Genomic DNA, 27,231 nt, shown 5'->3' with positions numbered 1-27,231 from the left:
GAGACTACCCCAGTTACTAAAATCAGAAATAAAAGAGGATATCACTACTGACCTTCCAGAAATAAAAAATATTATAAGGGAATATAATAAAAGTTGCATGCCAATAAATTAGATAACCTAGATAAAATAGACATATTCTTAGAAAAACTCAAGAAGAAATATAAAATCTGAATAAACCTGTTGAGGGACCATGTTTGGTGATTCCCTAGGAAGACTCACAGGACTCAGTATATACTTGTACTCATGTATATGATGTATTACAGAAAAAGGATACAAAGCAAAATTAGGAAAGTAAAAGACTCATAAGGTAAAGTCCAGAGAAAACTAGGCACAGGCTTCCAAAAGCCATCTACCTATAGACTCATATGGAGTGTATTTAATTTTTTCAGCATTGAATTAACATGCATGAAATGTTCTCATTAGAGACACAGTGCCCAAGATATTTTTTTTGGTACTGGGGATCAACTTGGGACCTTGGACTTATGACGCAGGTGGCGGAACCACTGAGCTAAATTCCCGGTCTGCCCAAGATTTTTTACTGGAGGCTGGTTATTTAGGCACCCTGTACCTAGTATGTATCAAAATTCTAGACTGTTAGAAGAAAAGCAGGTGTTCAGTAAAAACCATATGTTTTGTGCAAATAGTTTGTGCACAGTGATCCACTATTATTATTTAGAGTGGCAAGAACACTTCTAAAATTCAAGGTTCCAGATGCCAGTCAAAGGTCACCCTTGCAAATAGGACTTTCTAAGGATAGGAGTCTCAGGCCTGCTGTATCAACTATTTTCTGTACAACATATAAAGAGTAAGGGTATAGAATTTGTCATCCGAAAGCTTCCCACAAGAAAAGACCAGGTCCAGATGACTCTGCTGATGAATTGTATCTAATTTTTTTTTCTCCTGGTACTGGTAACTGAACTCAGGACCTTGTGCTTGCCAGGCAGGCACAGTGCCACTGAGCTATATCCCTGGCTCTATCCAATGTTTAAAGGAAAAAATAACATTAATTCTACACAAATTTCCAAAAAATAGAATAAGAAGGAACACTTGCTAACCCATTTTATGAGACTAGTGTTAATATCAAAAATAAAGATATCATAAAACATATATATATATATATATATATATAAAATCAATCTCACCCCATAACACACAGAAAAAGACACAGACACACATACCCTCAATAAAATACCAGAAAACCAAATCCAGCAACATTTTTTTTTTTGAGACAGGTTATTGCTATGTAGTTCAGGCTGGCCTTCAACTCACTACGTAGTCCAAGCTAGCCTCAAACTGTGGCAGTCCTCTTGCTTCAGCCTTTCAAGTGCTAAGATTACAGGTGTGTACCACCATGAATGGCTCAGCAAAATTTTTAAAAAGAAGGGCCGGGGATTTAGCTCAGTGGTTCCACTGTCTGCCTCACAAGCGCAAGGTCCTGAGTTCGATCCCTGGTACCAAAAAAATAAAAAGATTTAAAAAGGATTCTAGGGCCGGGGATTTAACTCAGTGGTGTCACTGCCTGCCTCATAAGTGCAAGGTCCTGAGTTTGATCCCCGGTACCAAAAAAAAAAAAAGAAGGAATCCTATTCCATAAGCAAATACGATTTATCCTGGGAATATAGGTTGGTTTAATATAAAAAAATCAATCAACTGTCAACAGAACAAAGGACAAAACCTACATAATCATCCAGTAGATGCAGAAAAAGCATTTGACAACATCCAATAATCACTTTATGATTAAAAAAACCTCAACAAACTAGGAATAGAATAGAACTTCCTCAAACTGATAAAAGCCTCTATAAAAAGCTCACAACTAGCCTCATATGTAGTGGTTAAAGACTGGGTGCTTTGTTTCCCCCAAAGCAAGAACAAGACAAAGATGCCACTTGTATACATAGTAATGGAGGTATGTTGAAGACCAAAGGGCCATTTTCCATATTTTATGAGCTGTGCTAGGCTCTTACGATTCTGAGTATGACCCTAGGAGGAGAGGTACCCATAAACATACTGGATGTGTCAACATCCTCATACTTGAGAAATAGTATTTTCTAAATTTGATTGAGAAATACATAGTAATGTGACATTTCTCACATCAGAGAACTGTGGTGCGATTCATGCTATTATCAGTGCTATAAAGATCAAGATAGATATGGCGTCAGTTATATGGTTGGAGAAGCAAAATAAATGAGTGGGGCAGGGGGTGGTGGGAGCAGGAAAGTCTTCATAGTGAAGGTATTTAAGCAGAATCTGGAAAAAATGAGTAGATATTTGTCAGGTGGACAGGTCTAAGAGGAAGGAAGCAGTATGAAAAATGGTGTGGGAGGGCCGGGGATTTAGCTCAGTGGTTCCGCCACCTGCCTCACAGGTGCAAGGTCTTGAGTTCGATCCCCGGTACCAAAAAAAAAAAAAGAAAAAGAAAAAGAAAAATGGTGTGGGGGCATGAAACAGTTTACCATATTTGGGGAACATTTAGTAATTTATTAGTGTGGTTGGAGTAGAAAATGGAAGAATCATGGTGAAGGATGAAACAAGAGAAACAGATAAGGTTGGGTCACAGGAAGCCCACTGACCTTATTCTAGTCTGCGGTCCTAGCACTTACTGCCCCCACAGACTCTTACTTTCAAACCTCATTTGGTTCATGAAAGAAAAAAAAAAAAGGGCTCCTGACCTGCCATCACCTCATTCTCAGGTTGAAATTTTGGTCTGGACTCTTTGCCTATACTGCCAAGGACTTTCTGTTTCTCCACCCATTTACAGCCCAACCAGCTTACTGCTTGTGTACTTAGACTCCTGCTGGACACATCCTGGCTGGAATCTTGTCCCTTCTGTGGCCAATTAGGGCAGACATGGCCTGGAAACCTCTGGAATGTCTCTAGAGAATCTGACATTTTAAGTAGGAAATTGAAAAACTTACGTGGTATTTTCATTTCTTTTTCTAGTTCACACAGACATGACTTTGTAAGAGAAATGAGGATGTGGAAAGTGAGTCACTAGCTATATAACTGGGACTACACAGTAGGCTTTGGTAGTTGAAATGATATTTTCCTGGCAATGGATAGATTCGCCTCATAAAATCTTGGAAAAAATTAATTTTATTTATTTATATATTTATTACATACTACATTCCATAAAAATAGTTATGCCATCTTAGAAAAATGCAACAGTATGGAAAAGAAAAGCAATTAGGTTTCACCACCTGCTGCGCAAGTGCAAGGACACAAGTTCGATCCCTGGTACCAAAAAAACAAACAAACAAAAAAAAGAAAAGCAATTTGGGAGACTGGGCAAAAGAAAAATAAGGGAAGGGCAATAATACTGTAGAGCCAGGATTGGATGAGCTCTCAGAAATACAGAACACCCAGTTTTACTATAAAGGACCTTCATAGCTTTTCCCAATATAAAGTTTGGGAGACACTGTGTGTGGGTCCTCACTGAGTGGTGAATATTTTTCAGAGACCTGCAACCAACACTATAATGAATTTCATGGGGCTGCAGAGTAGTTTAGAATTTGAGACCTAGAGCTAGCTCTAAAAAAAAAAGAAATAAATCACCTGACCCAGATTATGGTTAGCTAAAAATAACTGATTAGTATGTTCAAGAAAATAGATGAAAATATGGAGAATATCTCTAAAGAATTAGAATCTATTAAAAAGGGTTTTTGTTTTTTGTTTTGAGACAGGATCTTGCTATATAGTCCAGGCTAGCCTTGAACTCTGTGTATCTCAGGCTGGCCTCAAACTCATAGTAATCCCTCTGCATCAGATCCTCCTGCCTCAGCCTTCTGAGTGCTGGGATTACAGGCATCTCCTATCACACCAGGGAAGGGAAGGGAAAGGAAGGAAAGAGAAAGAAAGGGAAGGGAAGGGAAGAGAAGGGAAAGGAAAGAGAAAGAAAGGGAAGGGAAAGGAAGAGAAGGGAAAGGAAAGAAAAGGAATGGAAGAGAAGGGAAGGAAAGGGAAGAAGAGAAAAGAAGAGAATGGAAGGGAAGAAAGAGAAACTGGAAACTGTAGAACTACAGTACCAACCAATAAGTACGTGAAAATCATGTGGCAGATATGTGCTAGGTGTTTTACACATGGCATTTTTATTCACCATAATAAAACATAAGAGGTATATTTTGTCTTTATTTTATATGTAACAGAGACAAGAGTTGCTAGTGTGTTTGTCATACACCTTTTTCCTTCTTTCCTTCTTCCCTCCTTTACTTCTGCTTATGGAAGAAGCAGCCTTGTTTTTGGATATTTTATATAGGTAGAATGAGATAGCAACTGAGAGGGGTACTATGTCAGAGAGGCTACGCTAATTTACAATATATGGCTGAGAGAAAGAGGAGGACTCCTGAGAAAGGAACAGAAATTGGGGTAGAGAGAGGAGAGAGAGAGAGAGAGAGAGAGAGAGAGAGAGGGAGGGAGGGAGAAAGAGTAAAAAATCCTAGAAACAGCTGGCAGAGATAATTGAGTAGTGAAGGAGAAAAATTTTGAGAAATGTCATTGTGCTTATGAACTAGATTGTCTTTGATGTTCTTTGAAAGCACAAATATTAATCTAAAAATTATTCTTGGGGCTCTGAATGGTGCATTTTTGTATGCCATTTGTGCAGAGACTAAACTATATCAGGCCACTAGATTTGTAAGGATTATAAATAGATGAACACACTGAAACTTAGAGGGGCTCAGTATGTTGCTGAAATTCACATGGTTAGGAAATAATGAAGTGGTCAGAAACCTAGGCCATCAGATTCCAAAGTACTAGACAACACAAATTACATTTTACCACAGTATCTTAGAAAATTGCCTTGTTTGATTCCCTGCCCCCCAGAAGAGAGGTAAGTAAAAGAGAAATTCTATTCTGGACCCAAATTTGACTGAGGTAGATGAATTGGTTGGTAAAATGGGGAAGTGATAGAAACACGAGAAAAAGGCCATCTATGTCATTCTGGAGTTTAAGGTAAGTCACATTTACATCTTAGACTTTAACCCAACTCAGGATCATATCCAGAGGAACAAGGTACTTGAAATATGCCTTTTATCTAAAAAGTAGAGTATGCAAGGTCTAATGATAGAGTTCTCTTAAAAGGACTCATTGAAAAAGCACTATCTGAGCTAGGTCTTTTTTGTGCCATAAACAACAGTAAGCTACATTTTTTATTTTTTAATTTTTTTTTATTTTTGGACCGGGGATTGAACTTGGGTCCTTGCGCTTGCCCAGCAGGTGGCGAAAAAAGCTACATTTTTTTGTAGTACTGGGAATCAAAACCAGGGGGGTGCTCTATCACTGAGCTATATCCCTACCCCTTTTTATTTTATTTTAAAAAATTTTGTGACAGGGTCTCACTAAGTTGCCAGGCAGGACTTGAACTTTCAATTTTCCTGCCTTGGCCTCCCAAAGTGCTGGGATTACAGGCGCACACCCCCATAACTAGCTGCCACAATATATTTTAAAGCTGAGGAATGACAGAGTCAGTGCTGTATTCCAAGATTAATCAGTAGTTAGTATGTTAAATGAATTGAGAAATGGAAACATTGAAGGCATTGAGAGAAGTTAAGAGACTGCTACAATATTAAAGGACAGAGGTAAAAAGGGCTTGAATAGAATAGTGATAATAAGAGGGGAGAAAAGACTGCTGCATGTACAGCAAAAGAATAAATCAGTAGAGTGAAGAGACAACCTACAGAATGGGAAAAATTTTTTGCCAGCTACTCCTCAGACAGAGGACTAATATCTAGAATATATAAAGAACTAAAAAAAATTAAACTACCTAAAATTAAAGATCTAGTAAAAAAGAGAAATTAACAGACACTTCACAAAGAAAGAAATATAACTGGTCAATGAGTATATGAAAAAGTTCAACATCTCTGGTAGTTAGATAAATGCAAATTAAAATAATACTAAGAGTCTATCTTACTCTGGAAAGATTGGCAATCATTAAGAAATCAAACAATAACATGGGCCAGGGATTTAGCTCAGTGGTTTTGCCACCTGCTGTGTAAGCACAAGGACCCAACTTCGATCCCTGGTACCAAAAAAACCAAAACCAAAACAAAAAAAACAATAACAAATACTGGCATGCCTGTGGTGAAAAATGAACCCTATTACGTTGCTGATGGAAAAGTAAACTAGTACAACCATTATAAAAATCAGTGTGGAGACTTCTCAAAGAACTGAAATTAGAAATTCCATTTGATCCAGCTAGTCCCCTTCTAGGTATCTTCCCGAAAGAGCTTAAATACATCATACTACAGTGATACATGCATATCAATGTTTATAGTAGCACAATTTGTAATAGCTAAATCCTGGAAGCAGCCTGTATACCCATCTGGATAAAGAAAATGTGGCTATATACGTATAATGGACTACTACTTGACTATAAATAATGACAAATTTGAGACATTTGTAGGAAAATGGATGCACCTTGAAAAGTATAATGCTGAGTGAAATAAACGCTTAAATAACATATGGTATCTCTCATTTGAGTGAGGCAAAGTACAAACAAAGAGAATAATAAAGGATGGATAGAAGGGGATGGGGATGTGTGGATCTCTTGCAATAGGGAAGTGGTGCAAGAGAACAAGGGGAGGGGTGAGAAGGAGGGGAAAGGGAAATAAGTAGAATAAAGATAAGCCATGTTGGGCTGGGGATGTAGCTCAGTGGTTCCGGCCTGCCGCGCAAGCACAAGGTTCCGAGTTCGATCCCCAGTACCAAAAAAAAAAAAGGTTTTCATTTCAAAGATAAGCCATGTACAGGAGGCTAATAACCCCAGTAAATGTAAACATCACACGAACTAAGATTACTAATATCAGCAAGAATAAAAATTGGGATAGAGGAATTAGAGGATGAGGGAGGGAGGGGGAAGGGAAAAAGAAGAGGGTTTAAAATAAAAGAAATAAGCTGTATTATGTACATGTACTCACTCCCCAAGATGACTGTAAACTGCATTACTGTAAACATATACTAGTAAAAATTGTTAAAAAGTTTAAAAAACACTGATGCAATAGGTACTATAGGGACAGAACAGGCAAGGCAAGTAAGTTATTGGGTACTGACGCATGGGCAAACATGATAGGGGAATGCTTCAAGAAGATTAATATGGTGCCAATGTGCAGGGAACATTAGAAGAGGGAGAGACTGGAATATAGAAACCACTTAGGAGATTACTGGACAAGTCTTGGCAAGAACAAGCAGTGGGAACAGGAAAAAAAGGAGAATTCCAACTTAGAGAGGAAAACTTATCTGACTTAGTGGTGAAGTGAGTGTAGAGTGAAATGGCTAAAAGTGGCTGAGGTTTCAAGCCTGGGTGACTAGATAACTGTGGTGCTGCTATTAACAGAAAGACAGAAGTTAGAATGAGAAGTTGACTGGAGGGGAAAGATCACAATGAAACAGAGAAGGCAAGAGAGTGATATAGTGAGCTATCTTGACATCAGATTTTAAAAGAGTATATGAAAGAGTATAAGAATAGAAAACCAAGGATGTAGCTAAAGCGGCATGACAAACTTGTAAAAATAGGATTAAAAATAAGTCTTGTTACATAATAAGTAATCAAAAACATTTGTTATTGAAAGAGCTGAAGCTTGTCCCTCTGTAACACACTGCCATTCAAGATTTTTGCTGTTTGCAGATGTCATGTGAAAAGCAAGAAGAAAGTGCCATTTAAGTACTACTTTCTGTCTTTTCCAGACCAGGAGAGTGGTCTTTAATCTGGTGGAGGGACAAACAGAGCGAGGGAACAGCAGCACAAGATGGCTAAGGAGTGGTTATGGGTGCTTAGCCACTTTAAGTGAGTTCAGCACTAATGAAATACAGAAGCATGGGGTATAACTAAAGGGAGAATTAGCCTCAGTGTTATAGTCTGTATTTATCTGGATATATCCAAAGTAGGGAATTTTGCAAAGAAGTTAAAAATATGGGCTTTGTAGTCAAGAGAACTAGGCTCAGCCAAGAATGGTAGCACATGACTACAATTCCAGTACTTTGGAGGCTAATTCAAGGAGGATCATGAGTTCAAGGCCCGCATGGACTATTAAGTGAGACTGTCTCAAAACACTAAAACCACCAACAGAACAAAACAAAACAAAATCAACCCAACCCAACTCTCTCAAACCAAACCATACCAAATCAAAACCAAAACCAAAACCTAAAGCCCCCCAAACCAGAAAAACCTGACAGCAAACAACAACAACAACAACAACAACAACAACAACAACACAACCACAACCACCACCACCACCAGGCTCACACTCTGACTTGGCCATTTTGCTAGCTATGTGATATTTGCTATGCCACTTGGTTTCTTTAGGCCTTAGGCTTCTCCATCTGTAAACAATCTCTACCTTTATAGAGTATGGTTAAGGATTAAATGAGGTAAAGGATGCAAAGCACTTGGTTAAGTGCCTACCACTTAGTAAGTGCTACAAAAAATGGGTATCTGTTAGTGATGGGTCAACTGCATACTTGTAAGTTTCCATGAGAGAAGAGTAATACAGACGAGATAGGGTGGGGGATTTTGCTCAGGGGTACCAAGACTGTCTTGCAAGCACAAGGTCCTGAGTTCAATCCCTGGTACCAAACAAACAAAAATAAAGATGAGGTCACTCTGGCATATAATCTTACGTATAATCTTACTACTCTGGGAGGCTGAGATAGGAAGATTGCAAGTTTGAGCCCAGCCTGTGCAATTTATGGATTTAGTGAGACCCTGTCTCAAAATAAAAAATAAAAAAGGGCTGGGGATGTTGCTCAATTTGAAGGTCCTGGGTTCAATCCCTAATACAGATTGAAAAAAAAAAAAGAAAAAAGAAAAAAGAAAACGAGGTCTCTTCATTCTTGGTCTTTTTTGGAACTGGGAATTGAACTTAGGGCCTTGCGCTTGTCAGGCAGGCGCTGTGCCACTGAGCTACATCCCCAGCCCATCTTCATTCTTAGAACAGTAGAACAGTGCCTGGTATGTAGTGGTCAGTAATGGCTACATCATATTTCATTGCTTGGCTGAATTATAGTTCCTATAAGCTTTCTCCTACTTAGATTTAACCATTCCTCTGTTTAGGACGTTTAGGTTGTGTCTAATTTTTTACTGTTGTAAATAACACTGAGATGAACATTCTATATACATATCTTTGCTCCCTTTTCTGTTTTCTTGGGATTTATTATTGGTAAAAGTGTTGAAGGGTATCATTTAACAGAAAATGTATACTCTCTCTAACTGCATTAAAATGTTTGTTTAAAATATCATGTACTGAATGTATTGAAGCCACTTGGGAGAAATTTCTCCTGAGTGATGTATCATTTCCAAGATTCTCAGGAACTGGGTGGAGTAAATAGTAAACTGAGCTGTTGGGGACTAACACTCAGAACTGGTCTGATGTCTCTGTTCTGCAAAGTTAGGAGGTGCATGTTCTTCAGATAGGAAACAAAAACTCTGGGTAGATCCTAAAAGGGAGTGTGGGCTTTGAAACAGGAAAAGAAGTCTGCTTTTGATAGTGATGAAGAGGCAATGCTGTGCCATTCTGATCATCCATACCCTATTAGGTCAAAACCTTATTCTATATCTGTCCTTGGATTCTATTTGTAGCTGTTTGATTTTGATTTCTAAGCATTGCATTCGTTTCACGGGTGTTTGTACTCCTTTATTTGTTTTCATTTCAGGGAATGTCAGAAACCAAGCAGTTATTTGATACTTCCTCTTTCCTCATTCCCCACATCCAATCTTTCATCAAGTTCTTATGATTCTATCTTTACTGTATTTCTCTATTAGTTTAGTTTTCTTATCTTGCAACATTCTAGTCTAAGGTATCATTGTCTCTTGTCTACACTATTGCAATACCCTCTCCACTTTATTTTCTTGTTTTCATTCTTGTATCTGACCAAGTGATATTTTAAGAACTTAAATCACCATTGGGCATGGTGGTGCACGCCTGTAATTCCAGCATTTGGGAGAGTGAAGCAGGAGGATTGTTCAAGGCCTAGCTGGAATTACAGAGCAAGCTTCCGCCTTAAAACAAAACAGAAGGAAACAAAAACCCCATCTTAAATAAATGATATCATTTTTCATGATTTCCTTTTCTGCTTAAAGTCCAAAAATCTTTAATCTGGCCTACAAAGATTTGCATAATTTGACCCCTGCTTCCTTATCCAACCCCACCTTTTGCCTGTCTTCCCTTTTGCTTCATATTTCAGTCACAATGGCTTTTTTTCTCTACCCCCTCCTTATTCTCCTTTTTTTCTTTCAGTTCTGGGGATCCACCCAAAACCTTGTACACAGTACAGAAGTGTTCTACCACTGAGCGACATCCTAGGCCTCTTTTTTAAAGTCACACAATGCCTTTTCTGTTTCTGGTTTTCCCCCCAGCTCTTTCCAGACCTAAAATATTTGCATATACCTCTCCCTGTACCTGGAGTGCTCTTCCTGCCATCTTTCACTTGGCTATTTACCACTTATCTTGCAGGTCTCAGTTTAAGTGTCGCTTCCACAGATAGGCTCTTTTATAGCAGTCTCTTCTTTCTCTTTATAAACTTGTTATAATTAGGGAAGGGAAACAGAAGTAAAAAAGGATCAAGATGTGATATGTATATGTACCAACATGTATACGTTCCCTATGACAAATGTATTTATTATGTATTGCAAACATATACTAATAAAAAAGAAAAATAACTTGTTACAACTAAGAATATGTGTGTGTGCATGCGCGTGCGCACATGTGTGTGTATGTATTCTGTCTCTTCCATTAGAGAATAAGTGTTTTAAGGTCATAGATAATGTCTGTGTCTAATATGCCTTAGCACAAAGTCTGCTATAGACCGGGGGCTCTTCATTCTAATGAACCATAATGTCTAGCACACTGTTAAGAAATAGGTTTGAAGGCCAGGGATGTAACTCAGAGGTGTTGCGGCTGCCTGGCAAGCTCAAAGTCCTGAGTTTGATCTCCAGTACCACCAAAAAAAAAGAAAGCAGGTTTGAAACATCATTACTTATGAAAAAATTTCTGTTACTATTTGAATGTTAATCTTGTAAAATAAGGGATTTTAAAGTTAGTACAGTACTATATAACTAAATTCGGGTTCTATATAGTGTTCTCTATAGTGTTAAACCAACAAAGGAAAATCATATTTACTCCAGTTTTCAGAGTATTTCCAATTTTTTCTGTCCTCTTGATGGCTGAGACAGATCTGGGATTAGGGAAGGATTATTTGTTGCTTTTCTGTGGTTGGTATTTGAGCACTCTTTCTCACCTGGGCACATGGGTACTCACCAGCAGGCTGTGACACAGAGCATGAAAATGCTGCTGATTTGTTTCCAGCTCATCCCAGTCCAGCTGCCAACAGCTCGTGGGTCTAAGGATGAAGGGAAGTCCATATGTCAATGACTCGCAGAGCCCACTAGATTTCAGAGCCCTGGGAAGAAGATGATGACAGAGAAAGACTACTGAGTGATATTTAGAACCTCTACCCAGATCTACTTAAATTCAACTTAATTCTAAGACCCTATGGTGAAAGCTTTTAGGTTAGGGCCACTGAATTATTTATCTCTGTATGGCCAGCATCTAACATGGTATCTGATACATAAATCTTTCAAAGCTCAGGAATTTATATATGTATGGATCCTATAACACTAGAAAGCAATAAAGTGGCATTTGCAATCACTGTTAATTCTACTCTAGAACTGGTTCTCCTGGAAGCAGAAAGTAGTTCTTAGGGAAATGGGAGGGGGCCAGGGAAGAGTCTTTGTGCACTTGCTCCTTGAAAGTTGGAGCTCTGGTACTGATGTCTAAACACAGTAGGCGTTCCATAAACATTCACTGAATGGTTAAACACCTTTCTACTGATTTTGCTTTCAGACACTTGTGTTCAGAGACTTTTCTGGATTTTCAATTCTCATACAGACTACCAAGTGTTCTGCTGCAACACTTCTTTCACCATCTGTGCTTTTGGCCTCCACATGCTGAGCAACCTGATTTGTTTTTTCATGCCATACTTATAACTGATACTTCAGAACTGATTCATGCTTGCCTAAGTCTCTGGACCTCCTAGCCATGGGACAGTAAGAATAGCATTTGCATAGATTGGGAAGGTTTCCTTGGACCATACTTGATCACTTGGAGCTTGTAATGAGAAGCTGATGACTGGGAAGCCATCTGGTAAAGTGTGCTGAAGTCTCCTTTGGGGTCATCCATTCTCAAGGAGCCATCAGCTGTACCAGGGAGCAGGGATGGACTGAGAAGACGCTCTTGGAGATCACATTTCAGGCACACTACAATAAAAGCAGCATTGGACGAGAGATTGTTAGTCACAAGTTACCTCAGGCTATGCTATTAAGAGACAACATCTGCCATTTCACTTCTACCAGGCAAGCAAAGGATGAGAAGAGGTAGGAGAGTGGGAAGAGGAAAGCATAATTGGTTTGGGAAGGTAAAGCTGGTCTGCAATCTATAGTATGTCTATTGCTCTACACAACTGTTAAGTTATTTTCTGCATCTGATACAAATTTTACATGTTTTATTTCTGGGGTGGGCAGAGCAATTGTCTCATGGTGAGAGATCTGGCTTGTAATCCAGTCTGAGAGGAACATGGATCCTTTGTGAAGCGGGCAGCTAATGCCAAAATATGCAGAGGCCCTTTCACAGTCACAGAAGGAAATTTGCCTCTGGTGCTTCCCTGTGGCTAAGCTTTGGCAAGACTGCAAACCTGATTAAGGAAGAGCAGGAAAGCAGAAGTCGGGCAATCAGCTGACTGTTACTGTTTCTTTGTGGGCTTTCCTGGGGACATTCAGGGTTACAGGAGGAATAAGTTCCTTAAACAGCTTATTTTTAATTCCCCCAAAAACCTGAGTGTAGGACTTTCTGGGCCTCAGTACATCACTTCAGCATCAGACAATAATTCTGAGGAAGGTGTTAGGCTGAGTATGAGCTATTCATCTAAGTATTACAGTCTTCTGTATTAAGCTTCTGCTCTAGGATTTACTGTCACATGCCACAGGGTACAATCCTTGATATTACAAAGTTTTTTGAATAAAATGCATACTTGGTTTGAATAATGAGCAAACTTACAAATATACAAATGTTGAGCAGTTGTGAGAGACTAGTAGCTGATAGTAAGGATTTGAGAAATCACCGGATTAACTGCAGCATGAGATAAAAATAAACATAGAAATAACAAGACAAAAATAGATTGGCAGATTTGATGTCAGATACAGCTGGCTATCCTGGGTCCAGTGAATAAGAAATAGACATTAATTTTGGGTGAGATGGCTCTTGGTCTGGTATGTGCCACAGTCCAGGAAGTCAAGGGAGACTTTTCCTAGGACTCTAGCTCCCTTGTATTTCCTCTCTGCCTCACTTCTTTATTTCTGGTCCCTAGTTTTAAGGACTGGGCAGCTGTATCCATCTGGTTTCAGTAAGAATCACTGAGAGCCTTTAAAAAAATTCTGAGAGCCTTAAAAAATATTGATGTATGGTCCCCACCTGAGACCAATTAAATCAAGATTTCTGGGGGTGGAGCCCAGATGTTAATTTTTTCAAAAAGTTTCTTATCTGTTTCTTATTGCAGTCAGGGCTGAGAATTACCTGAACTATTGTCTAAGCAGTGTTCCAAAGCTGGGGAAGCTGTTTAGCAGGGCTCAAATCTAGACCTAGATGCACTTCTTACCTCCCACAGTCTGATGCAGAGATGGCAAAACCCACACCAGAGAATAAGAAAAGACACTCATCAATAGCTGCCTGTACATTGTCTGCCAGAGACAAGCCTCTAAAGGAAGCACCTACAGATGGGGTGAAGGGACCTAGGCAGCCAAAGAAGCAGGTGATGTGGGCTGGAGAGCTTTGTAATGTAGCAAAGTAAATATCTGAGGAGTACTCCTCTAAAGAGCCTGTAATAGGAGAGCTCATGGTTTTTGTGTTTGCTTTATTCTTTTGTAGTAAGTCATGTGTCCAGAAATTCACATGTGAGGCAATGTATCAGTTTAAAAAAATAATAGATAACTAGAGTAGGATCTTAATTGTGGTTACTTATAATTTCAAGTAGGTCACATTGGCCCTAGAAGAAATCTAATTTTCCCAGAACTCATTCCAACTGTGCCTGAGCCTCTGGATTCCAGTGAAGACCTCCATAGGAGAAAACCTTACTGGAGTCTGGCTGTAAGTTTTACATGCACCCTGAAGATGTGCAGACTTCCTAAACATGATTATGGATGGAGATGAACATTCTGGGTCTGACCCTGGTGCTGAAAGCTCTGGAAAGAGCATCTGGTAGAGTGGGATGTGGGGGACAGAAATTCTGATCCAAGCTATGGACAGATATGCAACAGTGGAGGAAAGGCTGGTCACAAGAGTTCCTGGCCTTTGAGGGCTCCAGCCCTTCTTGTAAAAGGAGTGAATTTCTATCCCTTTTGTTCAGAATTTCCCAGCATGAGGCAGGTTATGGCCAAGGCTCTGGAGATAGGTAGACCTAGTTTGATTCTCTGAGCTGAGAATGACCAAATGTACAAAATATAGATTTCTGAGCTTGGCATAGTGCTGCATGCCTGTAATCCCAACTACTCAGGAGGCTGAAGCAGAAGGATTCCAAGTTCAAGGACATCCTGGGAAACTTAACAAGATCCTGTCTTGAAATAAAAAGGGATGAGGATGTGACTCAGTTGTAGATGCTTGTTTAGCATGCAGGAAGTCTTGGGTTCAAATATATATATAATATATATATAATATATAATAATATATAATATATAATTATATATAATATATAAAATAATATATAATATATTATAATATATAATATATTATATAATAATATAATAATTATATATAATTATATATATATTATATATATATATTCCTAAGGGTGAAGAATGTGGCCTGGAATTGTATGGATTGTATGGCTTCAAATCTTGGCTCTGTTATTAATCTTCTGCACAGCCCTATAAAGGTGATTAATTTTTTTGTCTCAGTTTCTTGTGTGTAAAACAGGGACAGTATTGTATTTGATTGACTTGAATACACATTGTTTCTATTAATATCTCTATACCTGCCTTATAATTGCCCACACAGACCTCTATCAGTTACAGTTCTTACAACTCTAACCTAAAAGAACTCTCTCAATAAGAATAAAATAATACTTTTAATGTTCAATTGGCAATGTTTTCTTTCTTAGTGGTAGATAAAATAATGGTCTTATAACTTATAGATTATATTAGATTCAATGACATATGGTAATAGTGCTGACCTCATGGCGTTGTGTAAAGTTAAAATGGGTTAATGAAAGGAAAAGAGTTAACATAGTGCTTGCCACAAAGGGAATGCTCAAAAATGTTAACTGTAAGCCGCCTCTTGTATAAAGCTGCCAGCTGCTGGGAAAATGGAAAATGAATTTCAGAGGATGGGTCAGGGAGGAATTTTTATTGTTAGCCTGGGACTAGATGGAAAGGAGGACTTGGGAAGGAGATTTTGATCCACAAAAGAAAGACAGAGTAAAATCAAATTAAGTTATCAAAGGTATCCAAGGTCCCAGGTTTAACTGGGGAAGGGAGCAGAGATCTGATGTCTATCCCGAGAAAGAAAGGATCTTCAGGAACCATAGTCCTATTTAATTGTACCTTTAAAAGGCTCTTCACTATCCCGAAGAAACAATGGTCATAGCAGAATTGTGTTACAGAGGAAGAAAAGAGAATTCAAATATACTGCTAATGGCCAAGAAAAAGCCCTCAGAGGAGGTAGAAACCTTACTATGTCATGTCTGAGCCTATGAGAAAGGGTCTGGAAAGCATCATGTCCAGTTCAGCCTTTAACCCTGAATGATCTCTGTAGCTACTACCAATCTTCTGTTCAATGAGAAAGACGGGCACAAACTCTCACTCCTAAAGAAGACACACCTTGATCCTCTTAGGAGCTGGGCCCTAGGGAATTGGTTTCTTAGGAGCTGGGCCCTAAGGAATTGGTTTTCCTAAACAGTGTGGCTGATTGTACTGATGGGCCCATTTGCCACTCCAAGTCCTGAGCAAACCTTCAAAAGGATGGGAGAACAGAAATAGCCATATCCCTACCATTTAGTGAAGTAAAATTACCAGCCAGAAAAATAGCCAACACCTTGTTGGCATGCCTGGAACACTGGATTCACCCCTTGGTTTCAATAATTGTCTGAACTGCTTTGTGAACAAAGCCTTGAGTGACTAGTTGCCCTCCCTGGGGCTTGCCACTGTAGCTGGCTTTAGTTTTCTTCAATTTGATACCTCCCCAGTGAGAAGATCTCTATTTAATGATGGTTATCTTTCTCTTGCCACAAGCCTTATTAATACTGTTGAGGTAATGGATGCCTCAAATTATGGTGCCAATAATATTTACTACATTAAAAATGAGCTATTAAGAAAAACATGATTCATCATATAATTAGGTAACGTAGGCTAATTCCCTATCACTGAGGTGTCTAAAACTTTGTTCCTAAACTAACTGGTCCTTACTATTTGGGCTTAATTAGCTTCAGCTTTCTAACAGTGTCACTTTTCAAACTTTCTCTCCTTGTCTTCATGCTAATACTGTACAGCCTCAACCGATCCTCATTCAGTCCCTAAGCTTCAACTACCCTGTAGTCTGGTGACTCATCAATCTGGAGTCATAATCCTAGACAATCCTGATATAGCCTGTATCAGTGGTGGTGCATCTATGGCTCTTGTGCCACAGCAGGCTGTTTGTATCAGTGAAACCTCTAAGAGGTTTGTCATCACTGGCCTATATAATGTATCATTTGGGGGTTCTATACTTGGATTATCCTTGGTTTTGGAAAGGGTGCTGAAACATTGTGATGGAAGAAGAAGATGGATGTGTTCTTGGTCTGTTCCACTGTTATGCAGCCAGGCTTTGAAGAAAATCTCCATGCTGATAACATCATTGTCTATAGCCTGAAGGTCAATGTCAGTTCCCAGGATAGAAATTTCTGTAGAAGAAAGGAAAATAGTGATTAAAGTATTTAATTATAAATTTTGAAAAGTATAAAAATTTAAATGCACCTATCTTTTGACCCATCAACTGCATCTCTAGATAGCTAGCCTAGTACCCAAAGAGACATATACAACAATGTTCAATACAGTATTATTATTGTTATTTTTTGGTACTGGGGATCAAATTTGGGACCTTGCACTTGCGAGGCAGGTGGTGGTACCACTGAGCTATGTTCTGGGCTAATACAGCATTATTTCAATGACAAATAATCAAAACAGGAAGCAATTCCAGTGTTCATCAATAGGAGAAAGTTTAAATAAATTATGGCACGCTCAAGCCATGGAATTTTATGTAGTTGTTATCAAAGTAAAGCTAAATGTTCTGGCATAGAAAGCTAGGAGACAGTAAGTGAATAAGTGACACTGCAGAACAGATATAATATTGTTCCATTTGAACATAATATTGTTCCGTATGAACATAAAATTGTCCACCTAACACAAATGTTTGTAAATGCACTTCACAAAGGTCTGGAAGGTTACCATCAAACTGCTAACAGTGGACAGGAAGTGTATATGAGGCAGGGTTCTGACATATGTTCCCTTTCTACTATTCATACTTCTATATTGCTTGAATTTTACTGTAATTGTGTATTTATTGTGTTTAAAAATATTCTAGAATATAAAAACCAAAAATTATATAGCAAAGCAAATTACTTAGTTAACAAGGGGAACGTCAACTTTATGTTGTTCATTAAAATGTATTTAAGTATTATTTTGTCATAAATTGAATTTTAAGGAAATGAAAAAATGGACTGGGTTCCACCTTATGATACAGAATATAAAGTTATTCATGGGCATACTGTCTCACAGGTGTGGTTAATGGCAAAGAGGATGGAGATGGTCTGGTGCAGTATGATTTAATTCAGAATATGAGTGAGTGGTACCGAGTAGGTGGGGTAACGAGGCTTTGCTGGTGTACTTCTGGCTTTACACAGCACCAGCTCTGGCACTGGGGCCTGGGTCTGCAGGTAAAGGTTGTCAGTGAAAGCCAAATATAAGGTGGTGGAGAAAGTACAGACAAAGGAAATGAGGTAAGAGCTGGAAAGAAAGCAAGGAAATCCCGACATTCTTCATCATGAGGGACTCTCTGAAATGCCTTTACAACAAGCCTAAGAAAAAACCAGTTGTTCTTATGAATTAACTTCTGTGTATGACTCATGAACTCCAGAGAGAAGGTTGGTTTATTTCTAGAACAACATTCCTGAGGACAAGTTGGTAGAGGTGGCAGACTTTCCACACAGAACAAAGGGGCTTCAGTCCAACTTGTTGGTTCCAACACAGGGGAGGTGTGAGGAGACTTAGGTGACTTCATATCATATTTAACGACTTATCCTATGGCTGAAAAGGGAGCACCAAATGCATTTTTCTGTGGCCAGAATGATTAAAACTCCATCATCTTCCATGAACAGTTATTAGTTAACTAGTTATTTCAGTCATTCTACCATATATATATATATATATATATATATATATATATATATATGAATGACACTATTTGTCCTAAAGGAATTTATAAAGCAACATTATTCTTGGCCATTTTCCCTCAATTTTTTTATCTGCCCCATTATATTTTAGGATACTTTAGTGATAAATACAAAGCCACTGCCAAAGAAACATATGCTTTAAGTTAAATAAGTTGGACACACACGTTTAAATACTGCATTGTTTCTCTGGTGTGAGAAACTGAAAGTAGAAATAACAACTAAAATGTATAAAAGATATTGGGAAATGAGAAGAAAATGTCCAAATGGGAAGAGGAACAAGGGAGGAGGGAGGGAGCTGTTGCCTGGACTTTAACTTGAGTAACAGGTATGGAAATGAGTGTTCTCTTCAGTGAGGCAAAAATACTGAAGCAGACGAGGGTAGTTATGGGACTAAAAAAATGGAATTGACCAAAGGAGCTCAGAAAGTACGATACAGTTGCTTAGAGTTCAGATGACAGAATTTTGGAGAACAGAAAGAAGCGTAAAGAATAGAAGATTAGAAATTCTTACCATGGGCCATGTAAGGGGACAAAGCACTATTAAAAATCTCTACCATTAAGAATCTGGGTTTCCTTATCTAGGGTTTCCTCAGATAGTTAAACTATAAAATCAACACAGAGTGGTAAGGTCAATGAAAAATAGACAACTTTAAGAATGGAAGATGGGGGCCGAGGATTTAGCTCAGTGGTTCTGCCGCCTGCCTCACAAGCACAAGGTCCCAAGTTTGATCCCTAGTACCCCCACAAAAGAATGGAAGATGGTTTTTAGAGTGAGATCTGGCTGTATGTAGCCTTATTGACGGTATTGGCATATCCAGAGGATGAATGTGTCCCTTGTAGGGGGAGAGAGCTAGCCAGAAATGGAGCACAGAGAAGGGGAGCAGCAGGGGCACACACTGGCAAGTCCTCTCCAAGTGGGGCTCAGAGAAGGCACGCTAGATCAGGCATGTGTCCCAACAGAAGGAATGTCTGTGTTGTCTCTGCTCTTCTTGGTGATTATGGAGGTTATGGCTCATTTTCCAAAATATTGTGCCATATACTTTAATTTTGAGCTTGGAAGGTGAGTAGTTCTCCTGGAGAAACAATCCTGAACATAGCATCTGTATGAAGGAAAACCATGCCTCACTTCTCAGATGAGCCAGGCAGCCAAGGCAGGCAGGCAAGCAGGCAGGCAGGCAAGCAGGCACTCTTCTCTGCTGACACCCATCAACCTTCCTAAAGTTCTTTTTAATTTTTTAACCTACACATTCTTAGACGAGCCACAGAGTAGAGCTTCTTCCTTTGAAAAGATTCTCATGTAATCACAGAGATGGTGTGCTTTAGGTTTGAGCCTTCAGTTTTGCAGTTTCAGAAGGAAGAGAGCATTCTGTCAGGGACAGGCTCATGTTATTCACATGTATAAACCGGAACACTTTAGTAAAAGACTTCTTTTCCATTTTCTTGGTCACTGGTTCCAGGTGTCCATTTTTTTGTGTCTGAATTATGGCAGTAGCCTATTAGTTGTTCTAACAAACTCTCTCTCTTTCTAATACTTCCTAGGTATGACTTCCAGTTCATGGTTTCTTCAGATCCTTCCTTTGTACACTTGATCTTAGCCAAAAGGCTGAGAAGCGATTCCTTTCTTTGTTACAGAGCCCATGTTCCTTCCTACTGTCACTAGCTCACATGGTCCACTTGCTACAATTCATTATTCCTCAAGTACCCTACCCTTCCTCAGTTACTGCTTATCACTACTGTTGAAAGCCTCTTTTTCCATCCTTCAAGATTGAGCTCAAATGCTACCTCCTTCATGTAGTTTGTCCTGATCCACCTCCACTGATGTATTCCTACAGCTTTTGGTGTATGTTCATAATATATGTAGTCCACATTACATTTTATAGTTGTTATGTGAGAAAACATTTGACCTCTCCTATTTAAATAAAAACTCTTCAAGGGTAAGAATTTTTTCTTTTCATTTGCATCCTTTCCATCCCCCAGCTCAGTGCCTTGTACAGAAGCTTAGCAAATGACTATTGAGTTAAACAATTGTTCTCATTACTTTTTCCTGTAACTCTTCTGCTTCAGCTAGGTTAGCCTCCTTGTCACATGACTTCCTTCCCTCCCTTCCTTCCTTCCTTCCCTCCCTCCCTCCTTCCCTCCCTCCCTCCCTCCTTCCTTCCTTCCTTCCTTCCTTCCTTCCTTCCTTCCTTCCTTCCTTCCTTCGTGCTCTTATTACTCTGTCAGTCCATGGCCTGCTCCTCCTCTAGAATTCAACTCAGGACTGACTACCTAGAAGTTATACTCAAATATATCCACTTTAATTAGTACTTCTGGATTTCTAAAGGCTTAATTTGGGCAATATTAATCACACTTGTTAATTTTCTTTTTTGAAACAGAATCTAACTTAGTTCAGGGCAGCCTTGAACTTACTATGTAGTCTAGGCCGGCCTCAAACTCACAGTGATTCTCCTGCCTCAGCCTCCTGTGTGCTGGCATTACAGGTTTTGTGTCACCATGCCTGGCCTGATTTTTTTTTTTCTGAAGGGTTTACTTTTCTTTTCCTGAATTTATGAAAGGTGGTAGAATTTAATGGGAAGAACAGGGTTGGAATTGTTACTTGAAAGTTGTTAACTATATGGTTCTGGGAAAAGTGGGGATAGTATAATCTACTTTGTAGATATGACACATTAAAAATATGAAATGATTATCTAAGAATGGCATGCAGTAAGTCCAATAAATGTCATTTTCTTCCTCTTTTTTTCATCACAAAACGATTAGTTTGTATAAAATAGGAATATATTTCTTTTTTTCCTGGTCATTTTCATTGGTCTGTCTGCTTTCTCCCCACCACTACCATACATAAGAACACCAACATATAACCATATTCTTCACAAATACAACTATATGTTCCATACATCAGGGTTAGGGAGGAGATGTCTTTCTTCTCAAATGCTGAAGAGCAGCTTCCACATTCGCTGGAGAGCAGGGCATTGTGCTCCTGATGAAATGTCCCCATCCCCAACCCCGCAATGGCATGAAATGTTGGGGTTACAGGAGTGAAGTGTGGCTCTGAGTGAGTAACCCTGTCCAGTGAGGAAGGCCTGGGTCACTGCAGCTAAGAGGTAGGCTGCGTTGACATCTTTGGACTTAGTCTGCCCCCGTGTGGTCACAGGCAAGTGACATTCTTCACTGAACTCTTGAAATTCTGAAAGGGCCACAATAATGGGAAAAATTAAGAAAGGCAAATGACTGAAAATCAGGCAATACCTAATGCAGACCTTCTCAGAAGAAACCCTAAAACAGGATTTCACAACTCAACTGAAGTGTGCTTAAAACGGGATTCTCTATGTGCACGTACAATGGCTGTATTTCTCTCTTGACATAAAATGTCTATAAAGTACAGGCCCAGTAAACTGGAGGTCCTGCCCAGTTCTGTACATTCTACTTAGTCTCATAAAGGTGTGCTCTAGAGGCCAGACATCTTTCTTTGCAATGACCCTCACATGACCTTTTCTTGGGCATCATGGATGGGGTTTATAGGTTTTGGGAACCCTCTGAAATTGTATGCAATTTTACTTCTATGTGTATAGATAGATGTGTTTTGGTTGGGTAGGTGAAGGTGATAAGCCCATAGCTTTTATCAGAATCTCAAAAGAGCTCTATATCTCCCTAAAAATGTCCATGTTCATGATAGAGACTATGCAGTCATAGTATCTTAGCCTGTCTTGGTCAGTTTACAATCAGCATTGTCTACTCTTGGAATAGAGGAGTAGCCACAGGATATTAACTAGGATAAGTAATCAGAACAAATGAAGCTTGCTCAAAACAACTATGCTCAGCGATTCAACCACTGTCCTCATATCCATATAACATGAGGATAATCTCCACCAGCTCACATCACTGGGGCAATCTAGCTTATCTTTCTGAGCATATTTGCCTAATTTGTGCAGGTAATGCTTGGATTGTGGGGGAAAGTAGAAGCCCCTTGAAAAAGGTGGAAGGTGTGGAGTCATTATTACCCTGTGGATTCAATAAGGGAAGTGAGTACAGGAACATACCAAGTGGTGATCTTTATTCTGGGGCCCCAATTGACACGAAAGTTAAAACATCACTAGAAATGTAATAAAAAGAGAAAGCTTATACTATTGAGAATTTAATTATTCTCAGGGAGAATACTGTTGTCATTCATTCATTCACTTATTCATTAATTCTTTCACTCATTTGCTATTTAAACAACTCTTAATTTGGTACCTTGTATGAGCTAGGTATTGACTGACGTCAGTCATTAAAAGACAATATAGTTGCTTTTGTGGCTTACAGCCTAGTCGGAGATCAAACAATAAGCAAGCAAAACATATGAGTGCAGATAATACTAGATACTATGAAGAAAAATAAAGCAGAAAAGATGAGAGGGACAAAGAGAGGGACAGACAGACAGATAGAGAGACAGAGTTTCAGTTTGGCCAACTAGGGAAATACTCTTTTTTTTTTTGGTACCAAGGATCGAACTCAGGACCTTGCACTTGTGAGGCAGGTGGTGGCACCACTGAGCTAAATCCCTGGCCCTGGGGAAATACTCTTTTAAAATGTGATAGTTGAACAGAGACTTGAATGAAGTGAAATGAGTCATGTAAATATCTGTGGGAAAATTGCTCCTTATAGGAAGATAAGGAAATTCAGATAATGAGGTGGGAATGAGCTTGAGCTTGGTGTGCTAGAGGAACAGCAAGAAGGCTGAAACACAGTAAGAGACGATTGCCTGATAAGATGCTGGGCTGAAGGATGACATCCCCAAAGGAGTTTCCTTATGTAGCAATACATCACTACACTTGCCTTGAAGTAGGGTGATTTCTCTTATTTCAAGGCTTTGGTTAGGTTCAGGAAGTGTCCAAAATTGGGGCAGAGCTGATACAGTGCTCCTTTTCCTTCCTATTTTTCTTTGCAGTGATTTGCTTCTCAACAATTTTTGAATTATTATTTTAAAAATGCTTGTTTGAAGGTGTTCCATGCTACAGCTGGTGTGGGGTGCCCTCAGGTTTCAGCCTAGCTCTCCCAAAGTGTTCCCTTGTGGTGTGGTGGTGAAAGGTAGTGGGGAGAGGAAAGAGGAGTCTGGGAATTCCATGAGCAGAGCTCAGGCAGAGTCACCTGCAGCGGGCCCTCATACGTAGTATTTGGTGCTTTGTAAGCAATGAATTGGGAAAGAAAAAATTTTTTTGCTGGGAGAGTAGGCTTTTTTGAATCTTTTTCTTGGGTTTATATGTTGTAAAGGGGAACAAATGGGAACTGCTCTATGGGAGACACTGCATTGCATCCCCACAGCTCTGGGGCCCCAGAAGTACTACTCCCTGAACTACTACTCCCTGACAGTCCTAGTTTTGAGTTGATGACTTGCCTTTCCCTGGCCAGCCCACAGACGAGATCCTGAAGGTGGAGGAAAGAAGGCTCTGGCTTGGGGAGGGAAGGAGAGAGAGACAGAGAGAAAGAAAAGTCTGAGGGCACCAGACATAGATCTTACCCACTTCTGGAGCCCAGCACTAGCTCAGTGTCTGACCTATAACAGGAGCTCAGTAAATGCTGCACTGAACAGAAAACTTATTGTAGCCAGACTTTCTCTGTGACTTACTTTCTCTCAGGCTAGTGACTTTTCTCTAAGCTCAGTTTCTCCATCTGTAAAGTGGGAATGATAGAAATACCTAGGCTAAGAGTTTATTTGAGTATAGAATGATGATACTTGACACCTGAAAGCACTTAAGAGTACTTTAAAGCACCATGCAGCTATAAGGGGTGAAAGATTATAAAGCTGTCGTCCAGCTGTCTACACAGATGTGAATATTTTAGACACTGAAAGCCATGCCATATCTTTTTTCTTCTTTCTTTTTTCAATAAAGTAGGGGATCCAAGTTGTAAGGAAATATATTTTATCTACAGTTCTAAATAGTTCTATTTTTTTGCCAGGCATGGTGGCACACACCTGTAATCCTAGCCTTGGGAGGCTGAAGCAGGAAGAGTGCTATGAATTCGAGGCCAGCCTGTACTACATAGTAAGACCCTGTCTTAAAGAGCCAAAAAAAGGTTCTATTTTTATTTTATTGAAAAAAATCAGTCAATATGCAGAAGAACATCATTAGTGATTGAGATATACCAAAACCTAAAATATTATTTGACCTGGAAAATACTAGACTTAGAAGACATTTAAAGAGTATCTTCTTTCTGCAGAGATTATGTACTCTATAAACAAAAGTGTTTAATGTAAATTCCAATGCGATTTGAAAAGCTGATTGAGAGCAAACATTTTCATAGAGATTGTAGTAGGAGAGGAAAGTGGGGAAATGGGTTATCTAGAAGACTGAATGAAGAAGGAAGTCGGGTTAGAAAAATCTAAAAAAGACAATAGAACAACAACAAAAAAGTCCTAGAGGCCAGGGATTTAGCTCAGTGGTGCTGCCACCTGCCTCACAAGTGCAAGGTCCTGACTTTGATCCCTGGTACAAAAGAAAAAAATATCCTAAAGCATATCCTAAAAAAATTTAGATAGAGTGGACTAATACTGTGCTGATGCATATGTATATGTATTTTCCTATCACTGGATGAATAAATATCTTCAGGGTACGGGATTCCTAAAAGAGGAATGGTGATTCAAAAATAAACATATATAATTTTGTTAGATAATGCCAAATTCCTCTCTAAAAGAGTTGTCCCATTATGCGTTCTACCAGAAACATATCGAAGTATAGTTTTACCAGCAAAATATGTTATGGCACTTTTTAACTTTGGCCAATTTAATAGGTGGGTAGCAATTTAGGTTCAAAGAATGGGGCTGAGATCTGAGTCATTCTTCACTGCAGGCACAATAGGTTGCAGTTCGAATCTAACAAAATTAACTGTGTAAAGAGTAAACTTTTGGGCCGGGGATTCAGCTCAGTGGTTCCGCCACCTGCCTTGCAAGTGCAAGGACCCAAGTTCAATCCCTGGTACCAAAAAAAAAAAAAAAGTAAACTTTTCAGAGGAATATAATAGAATCCAGAGTGTTCACAGCGTAACAGTTACAAAATACAATCCAAATGCTTTTGGCATAGAGAGAAAAATCTATGACCCAATCTCAAAGGAAAACACAAACCTATGGATGCAAGCTCCAATGTGAGAAAGATGTTGGATTTACCAGTTAAGGACTTTAAGGCAGCATAATTAGAATTATGTTAATAAAGAATGGAAAATATGTTCAAAATGTATGAAAATATAGGAAACATGAATAGAGAAATAGGAAATATAAAAAGAACAAGATGGAAATTTTAGGACTGAAAAATACAGTATCTAAACAAATAAAAAATTTTGAAGTTGGAAGAGGAAGAAGAGAGAAAAGTTTGGACAAAACAATCAAACCAACAGAACCATTTTAAAAGGTTTTACAGATGGGTAATTAGAATCCCAGAAAGAAAGATGAGAAAGAATGAGCCAGAAAAATGGCAGAGTATCTCCCATCTTGGGTTAAACATGCAAGTTAACATATTCAAGAACCCCAAACAAGATAAATAAGAAGAAATTCATGCATAGTCATATCATTGTCAAACTGCTGAAAAACAAGCATAAACTTCTTGAAAACAACCAGAAAAATGATCCTTTACAGGTAGATAAAAGTGATTTAAGGATTGTAACTTTTAACTATAAACCATAGAAGACTAGAAGACAGTGGAACACCTTTACAGTACTGAAAGAAAAAACAAAAACACCTGTAAATCCATAATTCCATATACAAGAATCATGATGAAAGAGACATTTTCAGACAAATAACAACTAAGAGAATTGTCCAGAACCATGCTACTAAAAACCACGAAGGCTGGGCCAGGGATTTAGCTCAGTGGTACCGCGCCTGCCTCATAAGTGCAAGGTTCTGAGTTCTGGTCCCTGGTACCAGAAGAAAAACAAAGAACAAAATACACCAATGTTCTTCAAAACTGAAATTAATGATATCCAAGAAATTTGGGTCTTAAGGAATGAATGAGAAGCACTAGAAATGGCAAATATGTGGATAAAATAAGAGATAACTTTTATTTTTCTTGCTACTGGGGATCAAACTCGGGACCTTGCAAGGCAGGCGGCAGAACCACTGAGCTAAATCCCTGGCCCTTCTCTTACTTTCTTTAAAATATGTTTGTTTAAAGAAAAATATATAACAAATCTTGTGGATTTTATAATGCATATACAATACATGTGGCAACTATAGCATAAAAGACAGTGGATGTGCACGGGGGTATAAATAGACCCATATACTTGCAAGGCTTCTAAATTTTACGTGAAATGATACTATGTTAATTCTAAATAGTTTGTAAAAAAGTTTAAAAAAATCTTAATCCTGGCAAGATTTCTATAGTTTATGTAAATGGTACTAACATTTTACCTTATATGGTGAAAAGTTAAGGATATGTAGTGTAATCTCCAGAGAAGCTTCTAAAAATAATGTTACTATGAATAGCTAATTGAATGAAAAAACGGAAATCGAATTCTAAAATTAAAAATTAAAATAACTCCAAAGAAAGCAGAAAGCATGGATAAAAAGATGAACAATACCACCACAAAAACTACAGAAAATAAAAGTAAAATGGTTAGACATAAATCCAACCTCATCAACACTTAAAGTAAATGTTAATGGACTATACATTACAAATAAGACCCAGAGATTATCAGAACAGATAAAAGCAAAACCCAATTATATGCTGTCTATAAGAGATATACTTTAAATATAAAGACACAGATGGGCTGAAAGTAAATGAATGGGATAAGATGAACAATAAAGAAA

General features: G+C 38.7%; 1 protein-coding gene across 3 annotated transcripts in view; it reads right to left on the bottom strand.

The window, feature by feature from the left end:
• The window catches only part of M1ap (meiosis 1 associated protein), an 89,859-nt gene that overhangs the window by 10,812 nt on the left and 51,816 nt on the right, over positions 1–27,231 (bottom strand). For 2 of the 3 annotated variants that reach the window (XM_004844659.3, XM_021258261.2), the window contains 3 exons: positions 16,738–16,911; positions 12,082–12,244; positions 11,247–11,388 (listed from right to left, as the gene is read on the bottom strand). In XM_004844659.3, the coding sequence (XP_004844716.1) occupies positions 11,247–11,388; positions 12,082–12,244; positions 16,738–16,911 (479 nt within the window). The remainder of the gene's footprint in view (positions 1–11,246; positions 11,389–12,081; positions 12,245–16,737; positions 16,912–27,231) is intronic. The other variant, XM_021258263.2, reaches the window with a different exon arrangement.

The sequence above is a fragment of the Heterocephalus glaber genome, unplaced genomic scaffold, assembly GCF_053883595.1.
Source record: "Heterocephalus glaber isolate CG9 unplaced genomic scaffold, H.glaber_assembly_v1.0 deba00000470, whole genome shotgun sequence".
NCBI classification, from domain to species: Eukaryota; Metazoa; Chordata; class Mammalia; order Rodentia; family Bathyergidae; genus Heterocephalus; species Heterocephalus glaber.
The sequence above is the reverse complement of the archived record's forward strand: the minus strand, read 5'-3'. Positions and strand labels throughout refer to the sequence as shown.